Source organism: Crotalus tigris, unplaced genomic scaffold, assembly GCF_016545835.1.
Source record: "Crotalus tigris isolate CLP2741 ecotype Arizona unplaced genomic scaffold, ASM1654583v1 scf7180000024445.887990, whole genome shotgun sequence".
Classification (NCBI taxonomy): Eukaryota; Metazoa; Chordata; class Lepidosauria; order Squamata; family Viperidae; genus Crotalus; species Crotalus tigris.
The window spans coordinates 193,517-217,693 of NW_024100614.1; the positions used below are offsets into that span (position 1 = coordinate 193,517).

Consider the following 24,177-nt stretch of genomic DNA (forward strand, 5'->3'; position numbering starts at 1 on the left):
CCTGTACCAAGTAGTCCACTTGGTGGCCAGATTAGTGCTGAAACGAACGCGGAAGCTGTTATGACTCCTTCAAATGGTGAAAGATTTTTCATGCTTTCGTTTTTATTGCCAACCAGGGTAGGCGATAAGAAGGGGGGGAGGATGACATTTAAAGTACATTATTTATAACTGTATTAAAGTAAGCTAATTTTGGGATTTTATTGATAATATTACTTTTTAATCTCCTTTTGTAGGCAATCAAACAGATGTCGTGTAGAAGCATATAAGTGACGTCTACATGGAATAGAATACAGCATGCCGTCTTTACTGTATATATGACCCAGGTTGGTTAAATGGAGTTTTCTCCTAAGGCTTTTCCTAAGTGCCTTTTTCACTAGGCTACTATATGGAAATTGGAATACTTCATGGGGACTACATTACATTACATGGATTTATATTCTGTTCTATTTACTCCATGTAAATTTCAATGTGCGTGTAAGAAGAGCAGCACGTGGCTGGGTTTGAAAGCTAAGCAGAGTCTAGTTTGTTTAGCATTTGGATGAAAGACTAGTTGAAAAGTTTGGTAAAGGCAAACCTCTTTCATTTTAGTGCCAAGAAACTGCAGACTGTCCATCATGTCATCGGGAATGAAGCTCGACTTGAAAGGCTTTAGTTTACAGTAGATCTTATTCATTACGATTACAATGGGTAAACTGAATCCGAAGCATGGGAAAGCCTAAAAGATGAAAGAAAAGTCAAATGCTGATATAAAAACTACATTCTCCAGCATACATTTCAACTCTAGGAGGGCAAAAGGAAAAATGAGTTACAACATGCTACGGCAGCAAGTCTTTCTACCCAGAGGCATGCAGCAGGTGCTTTCTGATGTTACATCGTTGGCCAGTTAGGAATTTTGGTGTCTATAGGTCACCTTAACTTCAGCCTTCCAAATCTAGCTGAATGACCAGTTTGACGTTACACAGGTACAGAAATCCTTTCTGAACTTTCCCAATGCTTCTTGGCCGTAAATTCCATTTGAAATCACTGCAGATGTCTAGGAAGTTTATGTGGGATAGGATTAAATCAACTTTAAATGCCTTCCTCTATTTGGGTCCGCTTTGTGGATCAGATTAATCAGATCTCTGGTGATTGAGAATGGTGATGGGAAAAAAAATTAGTCGAGGTGGTCTTGCGTACCAAATGACTGAAGCTGTTTCAGGTAGAAAGGACTGCGCCTATCTTTTGCTCCAATCTGCACAGTTTTCTCCACTTGTGGAGAAAATTAGGAGTTCCACTCAATAATGTTCCCGTTTCACATTGTTTACAGCGGGATTAGTCTGCTACAGCAAACAGCAGTCTAGAACTACCTTTAAAAACCACCCCTTTTGTTCTGGAATCAGATTAACAATCTGAGGTAAATTTATGGGATGGTACAGAATGTTTAAAGATGGTACAGAATTCTGGATGGGCTTACAAACCACACTCACCACCCTAAACTAAATCCTGGCTCCTCTTTTTGTATATTGCAAGTATTACGTGAATTTAGCCATGGGGACTTCTAACCCGTGGTGGCACCGTAGTTCAGCGCTATACTCTACTCAGGTGTCTGTTGACTTAAATGGGATTCGCTGCCAAAGGACGCGCGCTTAGGCTTGTTATTCGCAATCGCCCACTTCTGGGCCGAGTTCGTGGACGCCGCGAAACAAAAGAAAAAACCAAGAGCTTTTTTTTACGGTGGTAGTTGGGCGGCTTACCGAGGTGGGGAAGATCCCACGCGTGGCGGGCTTGCCCGCTCGGTCCACTCCGGACCGTCCGCCAAATTGCGACGGTGGCGCTGTTGGGCGAAAATGTGTGGGGAGAAACGGTTCGGGTTGCAAAGTGGGCGACGACGAGGAGGAGGAGGAGGAGGGGCCGGGCTGCGAAGCGCGGACGGAGGGGGCGTTGGGGGGCGGGCTGGCGCTCTCGCGCCGGGGCTATATAGAGCCTTGAGCGGTGCGAACATGCTCACATAGCGGGCGCTGCGCGGAGCTGTGGCGTAAGCGCGAGGTACAGGTTGCAGGTAGGGCTGGGGAAGGAGGCGTGGAAGAGCGGCAGTGGGACTCGAAGCAGCCGCTTCTTGGCCCCGTTCGGTATTCTAGTTAAAGCAGGCAAGGTGGTCGCGCAGCACGCCCTTTTATAGGGGAGCCCAGCGGTGCCCGAGGGGTGAGGTAGGACGCAGGGAAATCCTGGTCGGGAGCGCCGGCTGCTTTTATCAGAACTTGTACTTTGCTCTCCTACGTTGCCGACTTCCCTAGTCGACACGTCGGGTATAAGTTGCAGGAGAGAGGCACGGTGGCCGTTAAGTAATAGGGCTTGTGCTCGCCGCACAAAACAACCGCTGAGTCAGAGGCGGGGAGGAGTTGGACTCCCTGGAGGTCCGTCCCGGCCAGCCAGGTGTCTTTAGAGATTGTCCAAAGTTTGTGTGTGAAAGAGAGAGAGGGAGAGAGACTCTTGCCTGTCTCTCTAAAGAGTGGGAACCACTCTCCTGAATTGCTCGGGGCAAGGCGCGCGAGAACGGGCGCTTCCTGCTCTGAGCTGGCCCACTGCTTTTGACTGGTTGCGCCGGTGCCCAAGACCTGTGCCGGGAACCCCGCGCGCTCACTTCCCTCGCTCGCGCCATCGCCAGACGCGGCTCCCCGCATCTCCCGAGGCTTCTCCGTCGAAGGGAGGCTCGGTAATCATGAACATCATCCTGGAATTCTTCGTGGTCACCTTCAAGGTCCTCTGGGCGTTCGTGGTGGCCGCCGCCAAATGGCTCATGCGCCCCAAGGAGAAGAGCGTGGCGGGGCAGGTGTGCCTGATCACCGGAGCCGGTAGCGGGCTGGGTCGGCTCTTCGCTCTGGAGTTCGCCCGCTGCCGAGCACGCTTGGTCCTGTGGGACATCAACACGCAGAGCAACGAGGAGACGGCGGGCATGGTGCGGCACATCTACCGGGAGATCTCGGAAGAAGCTGTGGTCGCGGCTCAGAAAGGTAACGGGGTTGGCGTTGGCGCGTGAAGCGGGCGCCAAATTCTCCGAGTGGGGAAGAAAAGATGGCATCAAGTACGGCATCCATGAAAGAAGGAAAATTGGACTGTGGGTATCACCTCCTGGCCTGATGTGCGCTGAAATGAGAAGGGGAGAAAATTCGTATGATTGCCACAATTGAAACTATTACTCTTGATAGCGCTTGCTTGGAATAGGCATTTCCTGTTTCACTGAGTTCAATGTATATCTAGATGAGCCTTCAGAAGCATTGCTGTATTAAGCTTTCTTTACTTAGAATAAAAATACTGATTGGTTCTGGTCTAACCACTAAGGTAGGAATATCCTACCGTTAAGGTAGGAATATCCAGGTGTTTTGCAGGAGACATTTCCACGAGTCACAAGGAGGTCCATTGACTTGCATTGCTGCTTTGCAGCCTCTCCAGAGTGACTTATCCTGCTTTTTTCTTAAGGGCAGCAGACTTGAAAATATTCAAAAGTTCTGGGTTTAGGAGAGGAGGGTGGAGGAAAAGCATTGAAGAGTATCCTTGAAATTGGCTCTTGGGAAAATATTCTCCATTCCTGTCACCCAAGAAGCTTAGGAATTTGGGCATTTTTTTGTTCAACTGACTGAGGTTGATAGTATTGTATTATGATGTCTCTTAGTTATTTGCATTTGCATTTACTTTTATTTTTATTGTTTTAAATGTTTCGTGATTCTTGCATCCAAAGTCACTGGTTGGAGATGGGTGGTTGTACAAATTAAATAAATAAATTTCCATGTCATTCTACTTCTTGACTTTGAATGACTGAAAAACACTGGATAAATAATTGAAAATTTAATGGTTCAAAGTTTACAGAAAATGATAATGGTGACAACAGAATTTGTTTCTATCATAGTAGGAGCTAGGCTTTTTAAAATAAATTGTTATAATTTAAGAAATAGTTGCTATAATATAAAATAAGCAAAAAGGGCTCATGTCAAACACTTTTCTTGACATAAGGATGTAGATATTGCTTGAAGTAATAACTGGCATAATAATAACTTTGCACAATGATATAAATAATTTTAAATAATGTTACATCTATTTGGTAGTAAGCCTTAATTAGTACAATAGCACTAACTGCCAGATAAATAGCTCAAAGATTGCAGCCTGCAAAATAAATTAATGGTACTCAATAATGCTTATTTCTGAACAAATATGGAAAAGGTAGGTCTACATGTCCCCATTGAGCTTGGGGCTTCTTAGTTTCATTTTTTAATCAGTAATGGTGCATTCCTTGATCATGTTACCTTCCAATTGGCATCAGTAGATCACTGCTGAAGATTAGCTCTGTAGGGCTTGGTACTTCATTGTTTTGGTATGTAGTTGTCACACTTTATTTTTTGAAACAGGACTAACAAGAATCTTGTCAAACTGGGTAGATTAATAATTGCCTCTTATTTCCTGGTATGGAAACACTGAATATATATTTAATTAAATTCTTATTTGTCCCTCTCCTTTGCTTTTCTGGATTTCTATAAGTAGCTGGGCATGGTGAAGAGGAAGTGCTACCTCCGTACAACTTACAAGTTCATACATACACTTGTGATGTGAGCAACAGAGAGAATGTGTACAAGACTGCTGAGAGAGTCTGCAAGGAGGTTGGTGAAGTCTCAGTCCTCGTGAACAACGCTGGTGTTGTTTCCGGGCACCATCTTTTGGAATGTCCTGATGAGCTTATTGAGAGGACCATGATGGTTAATTGCCATGCACATTTCTGGGTAAATATATTTATTTCTAGCAGAATTACAGTGAACTTTGATATTCTGAAGATGAACAAGGCTATTTACTTAGTTCATGATCATGTTTCCATTTTTATTTTGTCATTTCTCTTAAAATTAATGAAGTTTAAAATTTGTAGCATTTTTTTTTTGCGTAAGACTGTAGCTTCAAGGTAGTTTTGTCCTAGACTTTTACCTTGTCATTTACCTTTTTGCTGATCTTTGTGTTCACTGAGCCTGATCCATAGAAACTATTCTGCCATGAAAATAGTAATTACACGTTTGTCAAATTAACTTCCAGGTTTCAGTAAGAGTTGGGAATGTTATAGATCTTCCAGTTCAGAGACATTACTATAGAAACATCAATAGATTTAATTAACATTCACTTGTGAGTTCTGTTAGTTCTCCTTTTGAATTATATCGTACAGCTGGCTCTTTAGAAGTTGTAATATATTTAATGTGTTATGACAGTGAAAAAAGGCATATTTTTGAACACGCTTTACAGCCTATTTGATTTATCTAGTTGGAACTAGCTATAAGAAACTATTCCTCAAAAACATGAAGCTTCACTACTCTATGATCATGGCTCACCAGAATATTTTGTCTTTTGAGTAGTAGCAGCTATCTGAAATCACAAGCAGAAGTACATTTTAGCTTTGTTTTCAATCACTGGGCTCGTAAATGTTCTGTGCTGTATTCATAGTCTACTTTCTGCTCTGTTGCTACTTGAAGTAGACTTTGAATGATTGTGGCTTTCATCACTTGTACTGGCATCCCCAGAGGGGCTTGCTTCCCAGGTAAGTCTATAGCCGATTGAATCTAAAGAGCACTTGAGTAATAGAAATGGTTCCTTGGCCCCCTTTGCTTTCTTGGCAGTCTTAAATCCTCTAATGTTGAGAATGCTACTTTTAAGGTTTCTATTACTGATTATAAACAAATATTTCATTAAATATGATTTTTTAATGATTCACACACCATTTTATAGTAGTCACCATCCCACCACCTGCACTGTTGATATAGTTTGTAGCTTTTTGCTATTGAGAATCTTAAATACATGCTGAATGTATCTTAAGAGAGAAGAGCAGACAAGTAATTCATGATCCTTCTGTCAAGCATACTCTTTAGATCCACACTGTATGCTACTGAGTGACTTGATCTGAGACCCCATTTCAGCACATACCAGTTGCATAATTCAAAGAAGTTTGCCTTTAATATTTTACAAAAGGAAAGTACTATACTTAGAAACTTTTTCTGCTAGAAGGATAAACAGCCAGCTGATACTCAGAAAAGTAGAAAAAGTGCTAACTTCACAAATTTGGTTAGTGGCATAATATAAAAATGAGAGGCTTTGGTAGTGTCATTCATTAAATTCTTGAATTATCTTGTTCTTCATTTTGGCAACTAAATCATTTATTTACAAAATTGCGTGGTTTAAGGAATCATTTTTAAATCCCCAACTAATAGAACATTTAGTTTTAATCCTATAAGAATTTATTAACAAATAAGCTCCATTGTGGTCAACAGAATTTGAGTAAAGTATGTAGGATTATTGTAGCAACTTTTATCTATTCTTATTTCTGACTTTTTCTCTGTGCTCTGGAGCAATAGTGTTTTATTTGAAACAGACAGACCCAATAAAACACTAAAAATGACTCCTTGTTATACAACTTTATATAGTTTTAGTTAGCAGCCACAACCTTTCTAGTTTCATGTACATGATTTCTGTACATGAAATCATGTACATGAAAATGTCTTTAGGAAGAAATTACTTTCTTATGTGATGCTTAGGCATCTCTTGTTTTCCAGTACAAACTACCAGTACAAAAACAATTAAAACTAAAAGAGTCTGAGCTATTGACATTTGCTACTGATGATCATAAATACACATGTCATTTAGTATATTACTATAGCAAATCTTTATTGTGTGCATGGTGACTACAATTGGTCTTCTACAATCTTGAATTCCATTGTTGATTAAGCTACAATCTTGATTCTTAAGAAGTTGGGTGATAGGCTCTGCCTTCATTCATCTATGTTACCTAGTGGAAAGGAGGTTTTGTGCAGATTTCTTTCCTCACTCTGCACAAGACCCCCAGAATTACTCTCATATGAGATTTACTGCTTTGTCTGTTGACGGATGGCTTTCTTCCACAAGGAAGACACAATGGGACACAGTCCTTAGTGTCATTTTTAAATGCAGTGCCAGTTCATCGTGAAGTATTTTATTAAATATATGGGATTTTTTTTTAAAAAATGGTACTTACAGTTTTTAGTCTACATTAGAATTCATTCAACTATTTATAAGCGTATAATTCTCTCGCTGTGAACTGAAAAAAGATTCCAAATCTCTTTTTCATCATGTTTGGAATCCATTACATATGACCACTCAATAACCTGTTCTTTAAAACATTATGCTGTGGTAGCATAGTGGTCAGAATGGAGTAATGCAGATTGACTCTGCCCACTGCCAGGAATTCAGTCCTGACCGGCTTAAGGTTGACTCAGCTTTCCATCCTTCCGAGGTTGGTAAAATGAGGACCAATATGGGGGCAATATGCTGATTCTGTTAACCACTTAGAGAGTGCTATAAAACACTATGAAGTGGTATATAAATCTAAGAGCTATTATTGCTAGTATCTATTTAAAATGTGATGTTCTGTAATATACGTTTCATCTGCAAAAACAGCTTAAACAATGTATCTCTAGCAAAGATAAAAGAACTGGAACTTTTAAGTAAATTTTGCATTAAAACACACATCACCACATTAAATATATGTATTTCTTGTTTTTTATGCAAACATTTCTAGCCCATTGAGCTTTAAGAATTGTAACACTGTCCACCTACTAAGATTATTCTTTCTTAATTATAATATGAATAAGCAAAGGTCTTTAAACCATAGAGTGGGGTAAGCACTATTGTTCTTGTAGAAATATATTTCTAAATAAGGCTGCTAATGAGTCTTACCTGCCAGTAACAATTGTAAGAAGAATAACATTAAGTACATCTTAACTTTGCACATAATAGTCCATTCTAAACATAGTTTTTAGTATCAGTATAGTAGAAAATAGTTTTGCATATCTTACTGTCTCCATGCCATGCTATGATGCATCTTTGAGAACATAACCAACTTGATCTTATACATACATATATATATATATAGCATTAGAATAAGCATTGCACCGTACGTTCACGTTAATTCTTGTGATGTGGCTGAAAAGCATACCAAGTTATTCTGTTTGTTGCTTTATTTAATAATAATAATGATAAAGTTGGAAGGGACCTTGGAGGTCATCTAGTCCAACCTTAGGTGACTACCTTAGAATCTTATTCATCAAATTTTGTTTCAGCTAATCTACTTTAATTTGTACTAAATCTGCCCATTATATTTTTCAGGGGAATTCAGAGCTATTGGTTGCAATTATTGGTCAGAATAATTTTCCCTACCTCATCAGTAGGGTTAGCAGTGAAAGTGTACTACCAGTTCAAGTACAGTTTTATATGAAATTATCAGACCTTCTATTATTTATTTTAGTTGTTTTATTATATGTTTTATGAATTTATCATGAATTTATCACTACCCGAGTCATCCTGGATTTACAAACATCCTTCTCAATAACTGTTTTCCAGAATTAGTGTTGATATGTATATCTAACAACACTGGGAGTGAAATAAATGGGAAAATTCATATAAGAAAGGGGAGGTGGGTCCTTGTGACTCTCTTGATCTCTAAGCTGAGGCTTTATAGACACTTTTATGGCTAAGCTAAAATAGCTTCGGAGTGTATACATCAACCCATATTTAGTCTGTATACATTGTTTCTTTATCTTTCCAGAGAAAATTGAGATGATTCCAAGAAGGATGAACTTAAACAGCCTCTGTACTGTTCTGCATATATAGAAAAATATCCTATAGTTTATTAAAGGCATATGTTGAATTCAGTGATAAATGATGGGTCTACTTCTGTGCAAAAGTTTAAATACAGACTAGTTGGCTTTTTTTAACAAGTGCTTTTAAGTATGCCCTCAAGTATCTTTTAGACAGTTGTTCTCATTTGTGCATTTTAAAAATGGCTGAATGTAGGTGTATCTAAGTTGTTTCAATATATGTTTTTTCATCATCATCGATCTTAACTCCAATTTTTATATGTAAAGCTCAGCAAGCTTGTCCATAGATACTTATCTTTATTATATGTATAGTTTTTGAGCACTTACTATCCAACCTTCTCATCAGATGCATTATTTGATTTTTGATTAAGCTTGAATTAAACTAAGTCAATTAGTGCTATACATCAAGTCTAAGACTTGAGGTATGCTTATTGAATAAAAATGGAAAGTCATGAAAGCTGATGGTTATTAAAAACTCTCAAGTTGATAGAAGTTAAAGTCTTTTGATACTCCATTGTGTGCTTGGATTACTTTGTGCTCGGTGCTTTAGATTAGCAATAAATAGTTGGAATGTAAAGTCCAAGTACTGATACTGAGATCTAATTATATATTGCACATCAATAGTTTTGAAAAGCCCTTTTTCTGATTTTTTCTTTTGATCAGTTTCTATTTACAAAGAATTAGATTCAGTTGACATAAGTAGTACTTACTGATCTCACTTTTGTGATACTACCTTTCAACTCAACAATTGTATACAGATGAAACTACCTTAAATTAAAAGAAATGAAACTTTCTATCTCCCTTTTATCTATTGTGGTTGTCTGTGGCCCTCCTTGAGCACAAGTCTTCTTCCCCAAATTCTTTCTTTGGAGATGCTAGAATTGAATGTATATATTTTCATACATCTACAATACAAAGATAACCTAAATAGTATCTGTTGGCATCAATTTATTTATTTTTCAAATTTGTAAAGCTTCCCAATGTCATAGCAACTCTTGGCAGCATGCAGTATTAAAAACAGATTAGAACAATTTTAAAATGACAAGGAAAATAACATTCTCTTGCACAATGTATTCGCACAGGGGACCTAGCCCAAGGCACAAGAGGAAAAACCATATTTCAACAGCCCGTTTGAAGAAAGTCAGGGTAGGGGGCAATAGGAATCTTAAGGAAAATATAAAGGTATAATATATTTCCATATCACTAGTAGGGAAAGTGGACTTTCTGACTTTTTCTTACTTTTGGAACAGTCTTCTATTGGAAACTTCATCAGCCCTTTATAAGATCTGTGTCTGATGACAGATATACAGAAAGCTCTGAAATCGAAACTAATGATCTGACAGACTTGAACATTGGGTGTTATCTAACAAAATGAAATTCAATGGTGAAAAAAATAAGGTTCTATATTTAGGCAAGAAAACCAAATGCACAGGTATAATATAGAGGGTACCTCGCTGAATAATAGTAACTGTGAGAGAGATCTCAGAGTCCTAGTTGACAATCACTTAAATATGAGTCAGCAGTGTGCTGCAGCTGCCAAAAAAGCCAACAGAGTGCTAGGCTGCATTAACAGAAGGATAGAATCAAGATCATGTGAAATGTTAATACCACTTTACAATGCCTTGGTAAGGCCACACTTGGAATACTGCATCCAGTTTTGGTTACCATGATGTAAAAAAGATGTTGAGACTCTAGAAAGAGTACAGAGAAGAGCAACAAAGATGATCAGGGGACTGGAGGCTAAAACATATAAAGAATGGTTGCTGGAATTGGGTATTTCTAGTTTAATAAAGAGAAGGACAAGGGGTTACATGATAGCAGTGTTCCAATGTCTCAGGGGTTACCACAAAGAAGAGGGAGTCAAGCTATTCTCCAAAGCATCTGAAGGCAGGACAAGAAGCAATGGATGGAAATTAACTAAAGAGAGAAGCAACCTAGACCTAAGGAAAAATTTCCTGAAAGTTAGAACAATTAATCAGTGGAACAACCTGCCTCCAGAAGCTGTGAATGCTCCAACACTGGAAGTTTTTAAGAAGAGACTGGACAGCCTTTTGTCTGAAATTGTATAGGGTTTCCTGCCTGAGCAGGGGGTTGGACTAGATGACCTCCAAGGTCCCTTCCAACATCATGATTATCACCGCCATTATTATTATTTTCCAAAATGGGACTATACACTCATGTTCTCCACTGGGTGACCCAAAAATGCATTCAGATTGCAATTTCCAGAATTTCCTACCAATTCTATCTTTACCTATATCTCCAAAGTTTTTTTTAACTCTTACTAATTTTTCTTTTCTGCTTATCTATAATAGGCCTTAACTAAAATATATTTTTGTTATTGTTTCCAATTTTTTATTTTGCTTTATTTTAAAATTCTATTATATTCTTCTGCAGTGCTTAATAAGGTGTAAGTACTTTTCAGAATGATTCAGAAAACTTTTAAAAACCAGTTGATTCCTTGTAATGAAAAGCAATGTAGAAATTATATAAAATTAACAGCAGAAAGAACTAACATCGTGTTCTATCTATTTTTTAAGGAATGAATTATAGTACTCTTTTTATTTCCTTATTATAGTAGGATATGCACATATCCTGCTTGTTCCCAGAATCAAATTAAAATGGGAGTGATACATATTACACAAGGAAGTGCATGACATAATACATCTGGGAGCAATACTTTTCTTCTGGGGGTAGGGGTTGTAAGAAACTTATTTTGTCACTACTTTATTATGGCAAAGATGTGATATTTTGTTGTCACTACTTGGCCCATATATTTAACTTAATCCATTCATTATAACCTAAGTAATTTCTTGGTCTGGTGTATACTTGCACACACTGATTCACTTTCCAAACTGTTCTCTTGAACATAATGGAGTTTTTTTCTGAAAAAAGTATAGAATGGTGTGGTAAAAAGGCAAAAAATTTGTAAACAATTTTTTTCTAATTGTTTATTGAAAGGAAATTAGGCTGTCTTATGCAAATATCAGTTATCTTAAATTGGGTTTCTAATAATAAAAAACTTAATTTGTTCCCGGCAACACTGATTTGTAAGCTATCAGTATTGCATATTTATATTTACTGATGAAGCATTTAAAGTGTATTTCTAAGGAAAGCCTAATTAAAAATTTTTGTTTGAACTTCTGAAACCTTATCTTCTTGCTGTATTTATCATTTTCTACAGAATTACAGATCCTATGTGTGTTTTTCCTCCAATTTGTGGGAAAAGATTTTTGCAGTAAATGCTCATTGTATGAGAATGAAGCTTATATGGTGGTTGGTTGGTTTGTTTAGAGCAGAAGTGTCAAACTCGCAATGTCACGTGACGTGTCGCGACGTATCGAGATTTTTTTTGCCATTGCTGGCAAAGGGGTGGGTGCGGTTTTGCTATGGTGCATCCGGCCCATGGGCCAGCAGTTTGACACCCGTGGTCTAGAGAGTAGGTTTTTCAAATTTCCTTTCCTAGGGCCATCTCCAATGGAATCTTTCTGAAGCAGAATGGAAAATAATACTGGGAGTTGCAGTGGAGATTCCATTCTCTTCTATTTACAGGAAGTCTCTGGAATATTTCCCTCCATAAACAGAAAGATCTTTTGTCCATGTGGAAGGACAATTCAGGTTTAAAATATTGATTTCATTTCAACTTCTAGATCAATATTATACTTTACTAGCACTGTGTAAAAGTGATGTGTCTCATTCTTAGATGTACTGAAGTAATCCCTTGGATGTTTCCTGTCTTAGTAGAGCTACAGGTGATCTCTTCCTTTCGCTGTTCTCCATCTCAGGGAGGCCCTGTACTGGAAGACCCCAGAGATACAACTGGTCCAGCATTCTGCTTCTCTTGGGATCAGCTTATAAAAATTCCAGAAGCAGGACATGAACACAGTAGTGTGCTTACATTTCTCAATAATTGGTATTAAACTGAGTTGGGTGGTAAATGGCAAGGTTTAAGTATTTGCATTATTTATTGATTTTTAACCAAATGGCAACAAGCTTTGGTGCTAATTGAACAGAGGTGAAGAATTTTCACAACTAGAAATTAAATGTGTTAGTAGGTGAGACTTAGGATTTAGGTGCTAGGAAACTTCTAGTGTGTAATGAACAACTAAAAGACAAAAGGTGACTCCTTTTGCTGGAACTCGGTAGTTTAGATTCTGCATCTAAAAATAAGCTTTTGATGTTTTCTTTGTTGTTCCTTAGTAAAGTCTCTACCAACTTGTTTTTCTTCCTTTGACATTCTGAATTAAAGTGTGAGAAATGTAGAGACAAAGATTGCTAAACTTTTAATTTCTTAACTCATTTCCCATTTTGACTTATTTGTTTTCTTAGTTCATTTTCCATTTTGGCTTATTTGTTTTCTTGATGGTAAGTAACCTGTGTAGATTGATTGATTATGTGTCGTTGCAACCACATAGATTTTTGTCCAGAACAAAATGGGTGTATATAATCAACTTTAAGGCTTTTATTCTTTGACTGGAACTCTTAGAAGCTGTTGGAAACCAAAGATTCTCAGGTGGCATTTAAGAGAGTTGTAGAGTCAAGAGACTCATAATATTTTTCTGGGGACCTGTCCTTTTCTATTTGATTTTGTGCTTATTAGATTATTTTAGTTTGGACTGTCTGCCTGATTTGATATTTATAGCTGTTATTATAGGGGGGTTCTATGCCATCCAGAGCCCATTGGGGATGAGAGGCTAATAAATATAATTGCATTATTATTATTATAGTTATTACTGTATATTGACAAAAATTTCCTATCAATTATAAAAGACCACACTGCTTAGTTCCACACATATATTATGCCAATACATTACAATATCATAGGTTCTTGGGAAGAACTTGATGCATATGAAGGCCAATACCATCTGAAGAACTGGCAGATGTGACTTCACATTGTTCTGTTTACAGTAATAATGAAAAATATGATATGGTTATATTTATATTTGACCAATACTTTGGTTCTTTATTTACCCTGACAGTTGAAATGAAAATTAGTTTGACCAAGGCCTGATTAGTAGACTGGCTAGCAAAGCGTTACTCAAAGTTCATGGTTTTCCTAATGCATTTGCTGTCCCCCCCCCATTTTAACATTTCAGATTATACAGTCAATGACATAAAAATACCACTGTGCCACTGACTAATATAAGTCCTTGTAGTTTGCTAAAAACAATTGTACTGAATGTAAATTAAAATTTTGTGATGCTGTCCCCCAATACCAGTGTCCTAATACAGAATCATAATTCCTTATTATTACTATTTATATTCTTCCTCTTCTTAGCAACAGGATCTGAGTTTTCTTGACACACAACTTGGCACGTTTTTTGGTTAGACACAGTATACAGAATCTTACCCTAGAGCCCAAAGTAATTTCTATGCAGGTATCAAGGGAATTCCTTTTATAGTTGTAAAAGTAGTTGAGCCAGTTCCTTTGCATCTGTGCATAGAATATGGTTAATAGTTGTTCACCTAGTTGCTCCATTAAATAGGTACTGGTATTGGTAGGAACCATACTAGTTACATCACATTATAGACTAAAACTTGGTTCCAGACCATGTTTCATTGTTTTATTTATATTTTCATATTTCTTGGTTAAAATTTTAATTCTGTGCTTGTATGACATTGTTTTATCTTTTCATCTAGCTTTCTTGATATTTTTAAAACTAGAACTAAAGTAATAAAGGAGGGGGATATTGGAAACTAAGTTTTCCATGCATAGAAATATCTTAGTCCCCATCTCATAAAACAATATACTTGCTCAGTTTCATTATACTAGTTTTATCGGGCATTTTTTTCAGAAACTTTATAAGACTATTTAGTGGAAATAATTAAACAACTTTTTTTAAAAAGTAAGTTTAAGGACGGCAAGTGAAATTATCCTGATGTTATGGGTGTTATTGGCTGTCTCTAATAATGAGGCTAGGTATATTTTTTAAAAGATTTTTGTGATTATAGCTAATTCACAGCTTCCCTCTAAATCTAGATTGGTACTTTTTCATATATTAGCTGCATTGTTCTTCCATATTAGTCAAAGACTCAATCAGGAGCAAACCAAAAGACTGTGAATTCTAGTTCTCCCTTATGCATGAAAGGTGACCGAGTGGCTATTGGTGAGTCTCTTAGTCCAACCCTGCTAAATCAAACTAGCAGTCCATTTAGCTCATTATTATTGACATTGACTGGCAGCAACTGTCCAAATCTACTTAAATATTCCAAAAATGGAACTTGAGGTTTTCTGCAAGCAAATGGCAGTGTGGTTTTCTGTCTTATTTTATGAAGGAACTCATATATTTTACAAGCAACTAGGCAATCATTGGCCTACAATAAATTGTATTTAATTATGATTTAACAAGCTTCACTTTGGAGATTAAATGAAGTAGACCCTTTTTTTTTCAAGACACATATTTGCAGATGCCTTCTGCTGTAAGAGGAGTGACAAGCTCAAAATAAGAAACTCTATACTAAATTTGTGAATACAGAGCTGTGTATAGAAATTTGTATTAGGCACCAAATCTGAATTTTCAATATAATATGTCCTTTTTTAGTTTTGTAGCAGCTGAGAAATCATTTTAAAAGACATTAATTTTTTTGGGAAAAGTTCCTAAAAGAAAGGAGAGTCTACATTTTATCAGCTGCTACAACTGCTTATGTTGACCAGTTGGGCGTTCAGCATTTTCCAGTCATAACTCCTTGACAGGAACCGGGGCAAACACAGACGTAGAACAAGAAGGATTTACTACATACGTTCTTTCTAGTTTCAGATCATTAACAAAATGAATACTCCAGACATTATTAAGAAAAGTGATATCATATTTTGTTTCCATAATATATACTTTAATCACACAATTTAGGTCTCGAGCATGCAACATCTAAAAGAAGTGCTACATTTGTATTTTAAATAGTTGAAGTTAAATGGGGTGAGAATGAAAAAGCTAAATTTGATTTTATGGCATTGACATTTAATTAAAATTAAATACAATTAATACATATTGTCAAACTGTTTTGATACTGTCAAATCATGTGCTTATTTTCCCTTCTCTTACATTAAAAATTGCAAGTTGGTAACAACCATGTGTATGGACCTTAGATTTTGCATTTCTAATTAAGGTGACTATCTGCTCTGCAATAAGTTTTTAGAATGTTTTCAAGAACTCCAAAGGAAAATGGAGTGGATAGATCAAATAAGCACGATTATTTCTGAAATAAATATTTTAATCAGTAGAAGCAAAAACATAACAACCTTTAATCTTCTGTCACCCAATAACTGCACATAAAAATGCTTTATTTGAGTGGTGTTCAGAGCTTAGAGTTAATAACTCTGGTTCAAGGAACATGTGAAAATTGTTCACTCATTTCTGATTGAAAAACAGAGTTGTCATAAAAATGAAATTAGACTGAGTTAGCTGTTAGTAAAATTATTTAAGCCAACAGTTATTTAGAGAGCAAATTCATATGGCAGGTGATTTAAGTTAGGGAGGACAAGGGAGAAGAATCCACATGTATGTAGAATTGATATATAGCAGTCCAAAACTGAGCCTTTATTTTGGCTTACAGATACAATTAGTTTGGCAGAAATGCAATTCTAGCACATTATCTCTTACTGCAAGCACATGGCAGCTGCACCTTATAAAAGTTTTACTATTTCAAACAGATTTCTGCATGGGGAAGCTCATAAAAGTCCACAGAGGCATATCCCAGTGTTGTGGGATGAGATTTTAAAAGAAACCTTGTGGAGAGTTTTTTGTTGTTGTTGTTGATGATGATGTTCTGGCCTTGTATACTAGTAAGAGGGAATTGGCTAAATGTTGCTCTGAGGGACTGCAATAATTTTAAATTTTGAAATACAAACAATAAGACAATCTTAAGGGGGAAAGTTCTGCATTGTAATGTAGCTTTTCATTCATACACTAATGTGTATTTATGGACATGGTCACTGATAACTAGCAGAAGAGATCTTCTGAAGTTATCTTAATGGCCTATGGCCATTTTAGAGAACGTTCCTCCCTTTGAACATGCTCTCTGTCTGAAAGGCTGATCCATGATAAACCTCATTTTAAAGTAATTATTAAGAAAAAAAGCAAGGATCTGGAAGCTGTCATCATTGTTGACTCAGCACATTACAGTCCTTTGATTACCAACCTCGCTATGATGATAGCATTTTTGTCTGAACTATAGTAATTGTTTTTACATATGCATCAGAACATTTTAAGCAAAGCTAGCTTTTATCTATTTAATTTGATGACATGCATGTTTATCTTTAAGACATTAAAGTGCATTTTCTGTCAAGGATTCTGAAAGTTTACCTATCATGTTTATTCAGTATTTGTTGAGTAATCCACAGTTGGATATATATTCCCTTCCCCCAGCTGCCAAATCAAATCAACTATTGTACATTATAGTTACACATAGTGCCTTAAATATAGGCTTGGTTTTACTTACAGTCCTATAGAAGCATGACTTAATACAACAACTGCATATTTTCAGTAGACAATTAATTAGAACTACATGTACTATCCTATGTAATTTTATATAATGCACTTTCATAAATTCATTTTTACTTTTTGCTTCAACAACTTTACTAATTAACTTTTATTTATAGTTATTTTTTGCTTAAATTTCCATCTTGATCCTGAAATGAAATAAACAGGTTTCAGACTGGAGGACTGCTTAAGTTTGACAGTTTTGGCTGTCGTACCTTTGGGCCAGCTCATTAAAGATTAAGACATTATTTCTTGTGTTCTTTGCAGACCACTAAAGCATTCCTTCCCAAAATGCTGGAACTGAACCATGGACACATTGTCACTGTTGCAAGCTCTCTTGGCCTCTTTAGTACTGCTGGAGTAGAGGTTTGTACAAATTTCTTAAAACATGTTTCTTGCATGTTGAGTTTGCTTTTATCATCAAGCTTGGTGTACAAGGTAATTATGTGCAGCACTTGGACAAAACAATTCAACTTTTAAGGAATCCACCAGTCAGGAGTAACTAATCTAGTATCTTTGGAAAACAAAATCACCAGTGAACTAAAAGCAGTAGACATTGCAATGAGATTACCACTAGCGTTTTCAGATCTTTTATATTTGTTGGCAAGTCTATTCACTACGTATTGTCTCTAGCGTTACCAGCATATTTTCTCTGCATCTCTTCGTTGCTTAAGGTGCTTAAAACCTTTGATCAAGAGGAGACTATTTCTTCCTTTAACAATGAAAGCAGCTAGAGTCACAATGAGAGGAACATTGTGGGACAGCCTTCTATCAGAGATGCTCTAAACTAGATTCCTCCTAGGAGCATGGGGGTTGGACTTAGTAGCCTAAGTGCAACTCTGTAATTCTATATTTGCCCAGGATATTCATAAATTCTTCTTGTATTATAACAAAAGCAGGTTTCCAATATCAGCTATGTATTTTCCTTCTTACTATTGAAGATAGGATTAAGGATGAGCAGCAATAATTTTAGTTAGGCCCATAAAAAGGGATAAATTAATAAATTTTAGTGCATTAATCTGAGATATGTCTGACCTTTGTCGTAGTCTCCTTCCTTCCCCTGCACTTACTTACTTACTTACTTACTTTCTTTCTTTCTTTCTTTTTCTTTCTTTCTTTCTTTTCTTTTTCTTTCTTTTGTTCTCTCTCTCTCTCTCTCTCTCTCTCTCTCTCTCTCTCAGTACCCTGTTATCAAATGCTTCCTGTTTTAAACTAAACTTTACTATGGATTAAGATTCTGATTTGCCGTGATACTGCTCAGACCTAGCTACTAATGTGCAAAAGTCCAAACTTTCCAGTTTCTGGAATCAAAACCATTGAGAAACCTAAGAAAAAAGATGCTATTTAGTAGCTATTTCTCTAAATTGCTTGAGGTAGTTCTTTCTTTAAAAGAAAACAATGGCTGAATTGAGACATAGGGGTTTTTTTTAAAATGCTGCTTGAAAGACAGATGGCTTTTTATTTCTTCAAAAAGCAACATCAAAGAGTGTTATTTAAGTTTAATTTTTCAAAAAGACATTTTTATTTAATAAGGGATGATCGGTTTAAGTCTTTTTTTTTAATTGTGTAACTTGTTCCATGTTTGTTTTTTATATCACCAATTTAGGATTATTGTGCCAGTAAATTTGGAGCTGTGGGGTTTCATGAGTCCCTGAGCCATGAACTAAAGGCAGCTGAAAAAGATGGTATTAAAACAACACTGGTTTGTCCTTACCTTGTAGATACAGGAATGTTCAGAGGCTGCAGAATTAGGTAAGCAGGCAAGATATATATATATCAAATACATTACACATGGCATCAGTCTGCTTTGTTGAATTAAAAAGAAAATTCCTTTGTGAACAAAATCATAATAAAAACATCATATTTCCTATGTTATGGGGAAACATGGTCTATTATATTTGAAAATATATTGGGTTGGATTCTAATGTGATAATGTTTAAAATAGTTCATTAGACTCCCATAACTAGTTTAAGACCTATGGTTCTACTGTGATTGCAAGATACTATTTTTTTAGTGTAGCATAAATACCTCTTACATTAATTACTGTTTAATGTAATATATATTAAATATTTTAGATTAAAGAGCATTCATTGTTTTAACTCAAAGTTAAGTCTGAAGTTTGTAATCATGATTTGTGGCCCTGATTACAGCTCTTGTCCTAAACAATTAAAATTCTAGTAAGAGTCTAGTTTTATAATTTTTGTCTAGGTAATTTAATTTGACTTCATTATTGGTATTTGTACTATGCTACTGAGTTTCCAATTACAATGTATAGTACTCTTAAATTTTATACTACCTATATTATTTGTCCTGAAGGTGCATACATTGTGGGGAAGGATGATTTGTATTAAGCAAGGACCGCAATCTCATCCTATTGAATTAATAAAACAAATGTGCTTGACATTGTCTTTTGTTTTCATGTAATTTTTATCTGATATATTTTTGAAATGTGGTTTGTTATTTTTATTTTTTCAGAAAAGAAATAGAGCCATTCCTTCCACCTTTGAAACCAGATTACTGTGTAAAGCAAGCTATGAGAGCTATACTGACAGACCAACCTATGATTTGCACACCTCGTTTGATGTATATGGTTACCTTCATGAAAAGGTCATTATTTAGATCTACTCAGTAAAATGTACATCTTTCAGAAATAAATGGGCAGTCAGACTTTGGGATAGATGTCCAATTCTTCTAATTAACTCAAGTAGTATTGCTTGTCAAAGAAAATATGATAGCACATAGTGGCCCAGGAATTATAATTATTCATAATTTATGGGATTGATACAACCAGCTCTCCAACATGGCATAAAGCAGTGTTAATTCTATAAAAGAGAATATGAGAGTTCCTTGGTGCTCTCTGAGATTGGCTGTTTTCTTATAGATGTTTCTTACCTAAACTATGTAACATCATCAGTGCTAGACTAGCACTGATATTACCTAGTTTGGGTAATGAAATGCCTACAAGAAAACAACCAAACTCAGAGAACACCAGGGATCTCTCTCTTCGTTCTTTCTGTCTGTGCTAGTAATGTTTCCTCTTCATTAGCAAAATGTATGAAGCAGAAGTCCTTTACATCTACTACTTGAGATTTTTTGGGTAGTAGCAGACATTGCCTGCAGATGTTTTCAGGGGAAAAGCAAGTTTCTATAACTGGACTACTACAATAGTCCATCAATATGGGGACATCACTAGGGAAATTGTATTTCTTTTGAAGGAACAGAAACACAAAATAGACTTCATAGATAGCGTACCAAAAAGGAAAGTTGTGAATGCTCCAACATTGAAAGTTTTTAAGGGACAACATTTGTCTGAAATGGTACAGGGTTTCGTGCCTAAGCAGGGATTGGACTAGAAGACTTCCAAGGTCCCTTCCAACTCTGTTATTCTATTACCTTTATTATTTTTACAAATAACTTAAGATGGTGAATATGTCTAACACACCTTCCTCTTCCTGTTTACACCACAACAACAATCCTGTGAGATGAACGGGGTTGGGCTCAGATCTCAAAGATCTAAACTTTGTTATCAGTCATAAAAGTGAATAAATTACCAGATACTCAGATCGGTGTAACCATGTGGGGGACAAATAGCTGGAAGTGTGTTTATAAACCTTAAAGCACCCTTTCTAAACTATGGTAACTTTGAATAGTCATCAAATAACTGGTTGTAAGTTGAGATTTACCCATAACAATATTGGTCTGCTCCCAAATGTCTTTGGGAGGAATCATAAAAGTGAAATTAAAAAACAGTGCATCTCCTTAATCAAAGGCATCTGGACTGTTACATTCTATGATATTTTCCCTGTTTTGATTTTATGGATTATTTATTTCTTGTAAAACCACCTTCCTTTGCAAGGAACTTCACAAATCTGTATAAAGTCTTATAAAATTCCTCAAGGGCTCATACCATTTCCAATTGTTAAAGTCTCTAGATACAATGAAAATAGAAACAGTAACACATGAAAACAAAAGCCAAGTACCAAGGAAAGAAAGAATGAGGCATAGCGCAAATATTTTGAAATAAAAAAAAATGCTAACAAATATTTCAGTGTGAGGCCCCTTTTGAATATGGAATCCAGTCAAATGGTCCTTCTGATCTTTTGGCCTTGATCTCTGAGTATTATTAATTTTTTTTAGCTAAAAATGAGTAAGACTGAAGAAAGGAAATACATATTGGTTTTAAAATAGGTAACAAACAGTTTGATGAATTGTCATTGCTGATGAAATTACTGTAGTATTCTACAGAGGCATTGTCAATAGGTCAGTAGTTAAAATAGTCAAAAGTGTGTGCAGGCAAGACTAAGCCAACCTGGGAAGCATTCTTTAGTGAAAAATAGGGTGGGGTTTGTGCTTCAAAGGAAGCCCTTCAATTGTTCATAGTCTTGTACAGAATAGTTTTATTAACATCCAGAGCCTGTAGCTCTTTGGAACAATGTTAGAATTTGCACCAGTAAAGCTTTTGACTCATTATATTACTTTTGACACATTTAATAATAATGGATACATTATTAATTTAGTCTTAGGAATTATTTATACTTTGTTTCTGATTTGTTGATTTTGTAGAATAGAAGCAATTACTGTAGGAACTTAAAAAACTTCTATCCTTAGCCTATCATATCTGAGGGAATCTGCTCTAGATAGTATTTTAATTTTCTTACACTTACTATTGCAATTTTGAAAAGCAAATAATAACCATCTTTATTGCTATATTTACAATCCTGTTCATCTTTTTCCTTGTTTTAGCATCCTACCTTTTGAAGCAGTTGTGTGCATGTACCGGTTTTTGGGAGCAGACAAGTGTATGTATCCTTTCATTGCTCAACGAAAACAGGCCACAAATAACAATGAAGCAAAGAATGAAATATAACATTTTATAAAGGACTGTTATTTGTAACAGAATTATTATCAAATGCTAGAACTGTATTCTGGAGGGCACTTGCATTTAGCAGGAGCAACTGTTAACATTTTATGATGACATTCTCTTGGATCCTATACCTGGATAGTGAACAGGAAAACCTTTTTTTTTTTACATATTGTATGTAGAATAATCAGAATACCTGAGAATCGTGCTAGGCAAATTTATAAAAAGTAGTGATCACCCTTATTCTTTTGAAACTTTATTAGATGTACAGTAATATGCTACTCTTTTTATAGAAACTTTGTATGATTTCTCTTGAGATGGTCATGCAATTAGACGATTCAATTGTTTCATCAATTGTTCATTTTCTTGTGATGTTTTCATCATTGTCATTTACAATATGTAATGTAGCAGGGCAATGTTTCAAAAGCTCACTCAGTCTGTGTGGGATAATACATTTGAATTACTTTTTGTTTTTCAATGTTGCATATTTTGAACCTAAATATGTCTTCATTAATGGGAAGTTTCAATTGCTTTCAGAATCGAAGTCATAATCCATACCATTTCTTTCTGTTATTAGATAAGAATATATGGCTTGCATTTAAAATCAACCACTATAAAAGCCAACTTCGATGGAATTGGATGGGCAAAGAATATACAATTAGTCTTTCTAGACTACATTTACCTATCATTGATTACTGTCCAATAACCCATGTTTTCACTTAAAATTCAAAAGCAAATTGAGTTAAGAAAAAAATAAATCTTGGTCCTCCTGCCAATTGTCACATTAAAGAGTTACATAAATAAAATGCAATATTATTAGATGCAACTTGAACGTTAGAAAGTCTGTAAAATGTTTTTGTTAATTGCATTACAGAGCAGAAAACATTTTTACTTTTTTTGTAAGAACAATTTTGTGCCTTGAATTTGGTAAACTGTATTAGTAGAATATTGTAAAGGTGAATTTCTACCTCTATATCTAAATGTATATCATTCATTTGTAAATTTGTTATAAAATTCTGACCTTTTTTTAGAATGCTATGTTAAATACTGACCAACTTTTGTGGTTATTAAAATTAGCCACCTTGTTGTTTAAGACATAACTTGTTTTAAATGCTGTCCAGGTTTGGGGCACTTTTTTATGCTAATTACATTCCATTTCAACACAGGAGAATATGTGTTTTTATATTCTGTTCCTATGGTAATAATGGTATCAAGAAATACAGTTGTAGTTGATGACTTGGCCTAACCAATCCTCATATTTTCACTGTAATGGGACCTTTAGAGGAGCAGTGCATTTTTTCCAGAAGGCATTCTTTATGGGAGGATAGCTGTAGTATGTACTGCTCTTCAATTCTCTACAATGAATACGGATTCCATTGAATATATCTGCCACAACATTTAGATCAAAGTTTTAAAAACAAAAAGCAGCTATAGCAAAACTACTAAAATGCTTATCTTTATCTTACATTATTCCAGACAAAAGGAGACAATGCTGTATATTTTAAACACTTCTTCTTCTGGCCACTATAAAGCACTATATTCTACTATCCAATAAATAATCATAATTAATTAAGACATGTATGATAGGAATTGTTTTTCTCAGCTTTGTTAGACTTGTTTTTTCCCTAATAGCTGCAAGAGTCATTTCTAACTACTTTGATAAATTTCAGTTTCTACTATTTTGAAATGGAAACCACATGGAAGCTGTAGCTCAAGTCTAAAATGTACTTAAATTCTTATCTTATTCAAGTACCTTAGATGCTTATGGTCCTGCCTACTGCAATCCACTCCCTTAAAAACATTAAGAGCAGCATCCTGGCCAAAGCCATAACCACTTTCTCCATGACAGCATTAGTACCTTGCTTACATAAAGGTTCTCTAGAGTAGGTTTTCCATGCTCTTTTTTTCACACATCACATCTAGGTAAGTCTCTTCCCAGATACATCTCTTGATAGTTATAACTGACAAATTGGTTTTTAGAATTCCAAAAGTTTTAAAAAGAAATATCAGATTTTTACACATTTATGCTTTTAAAGAATTAAAAACAATATTTAAAAATAACCTCTATAACCCAGAAAGATCATGGATCACTAAAAACTTACTATATTTTAAAATTGCCCATATAATAAAAGCATTCTCAGGCAGGACATGTTCAACTTGTGCTTTTCCCAGTTCTATGTTAGACACCAGCTGTATTTACATAATGTAT

At 35.6% G+C, this 24,177-nt stretch overlaps 2 protein-coding genes across 6 annotated transcripts in view; one reads left to right on the forward strand and one right to left on the reverse strand.

Annotated features, from left to right (window-relative positions):
- RDH10 (retinol dehydrogenase 10) lies at positions 1–23,139 on the forward strand. 3 transcript variants are annotated; one of them, XM_039332042.1, is made up of 8 exons: positions 1–76; positions 234–323; positions 2,738–2,990; positions 4,513–4,748; positions 17,375–17,473; positions 18,714–18,859; positions 19,583–19,714; positions 21,851–23,139. In XM_039332042.1, the coding sequence occupies exons 2-8, from the start codon at positions 315–317 to the stop codon at positions 21,972–21,974; spliced, it is 999 nt and encodes a 332-aa protein (XP_039187976.1). In that variant the 5' UTR covers positions 1–76; positions 234–314; the 3' UTR covers positions 21,975–23,139. The 3 variants fall into 3 exon arrangements, with proteins under 3 accessions (XP_039187976.1, XP_039187975.1, XP_039187974.1); XM_039332041.1 differs by having other exon boundaries at positions 26–117; XM_039332040.1 differs by lacking the exons at positions 1–76; positions 234–323 and having other exon boundaries at positions 1,956–2,990.
- STAU2 (staufen double-stranded RNA binding protein 2) overlaps positions 333–24,177 on the reverse strand; it is a 181,317-nt gene continuing 157,472 nt past the window's right edge. For 2 of the 3 annotated variants that reach the window (XM_039332047.1, XM_039332044.1), the window contains one exon: positions 3,000–3,123. The gene's annotated coding sequence lies outside the window, so the exon portion shown is untranslated. Of the gene's footprint in view, positions 716–2,999; positions 3,124–24,177 lie in introns of those variants that run through there. The other variant, XM_039332045.1, reaches the window with a different exon arrangement.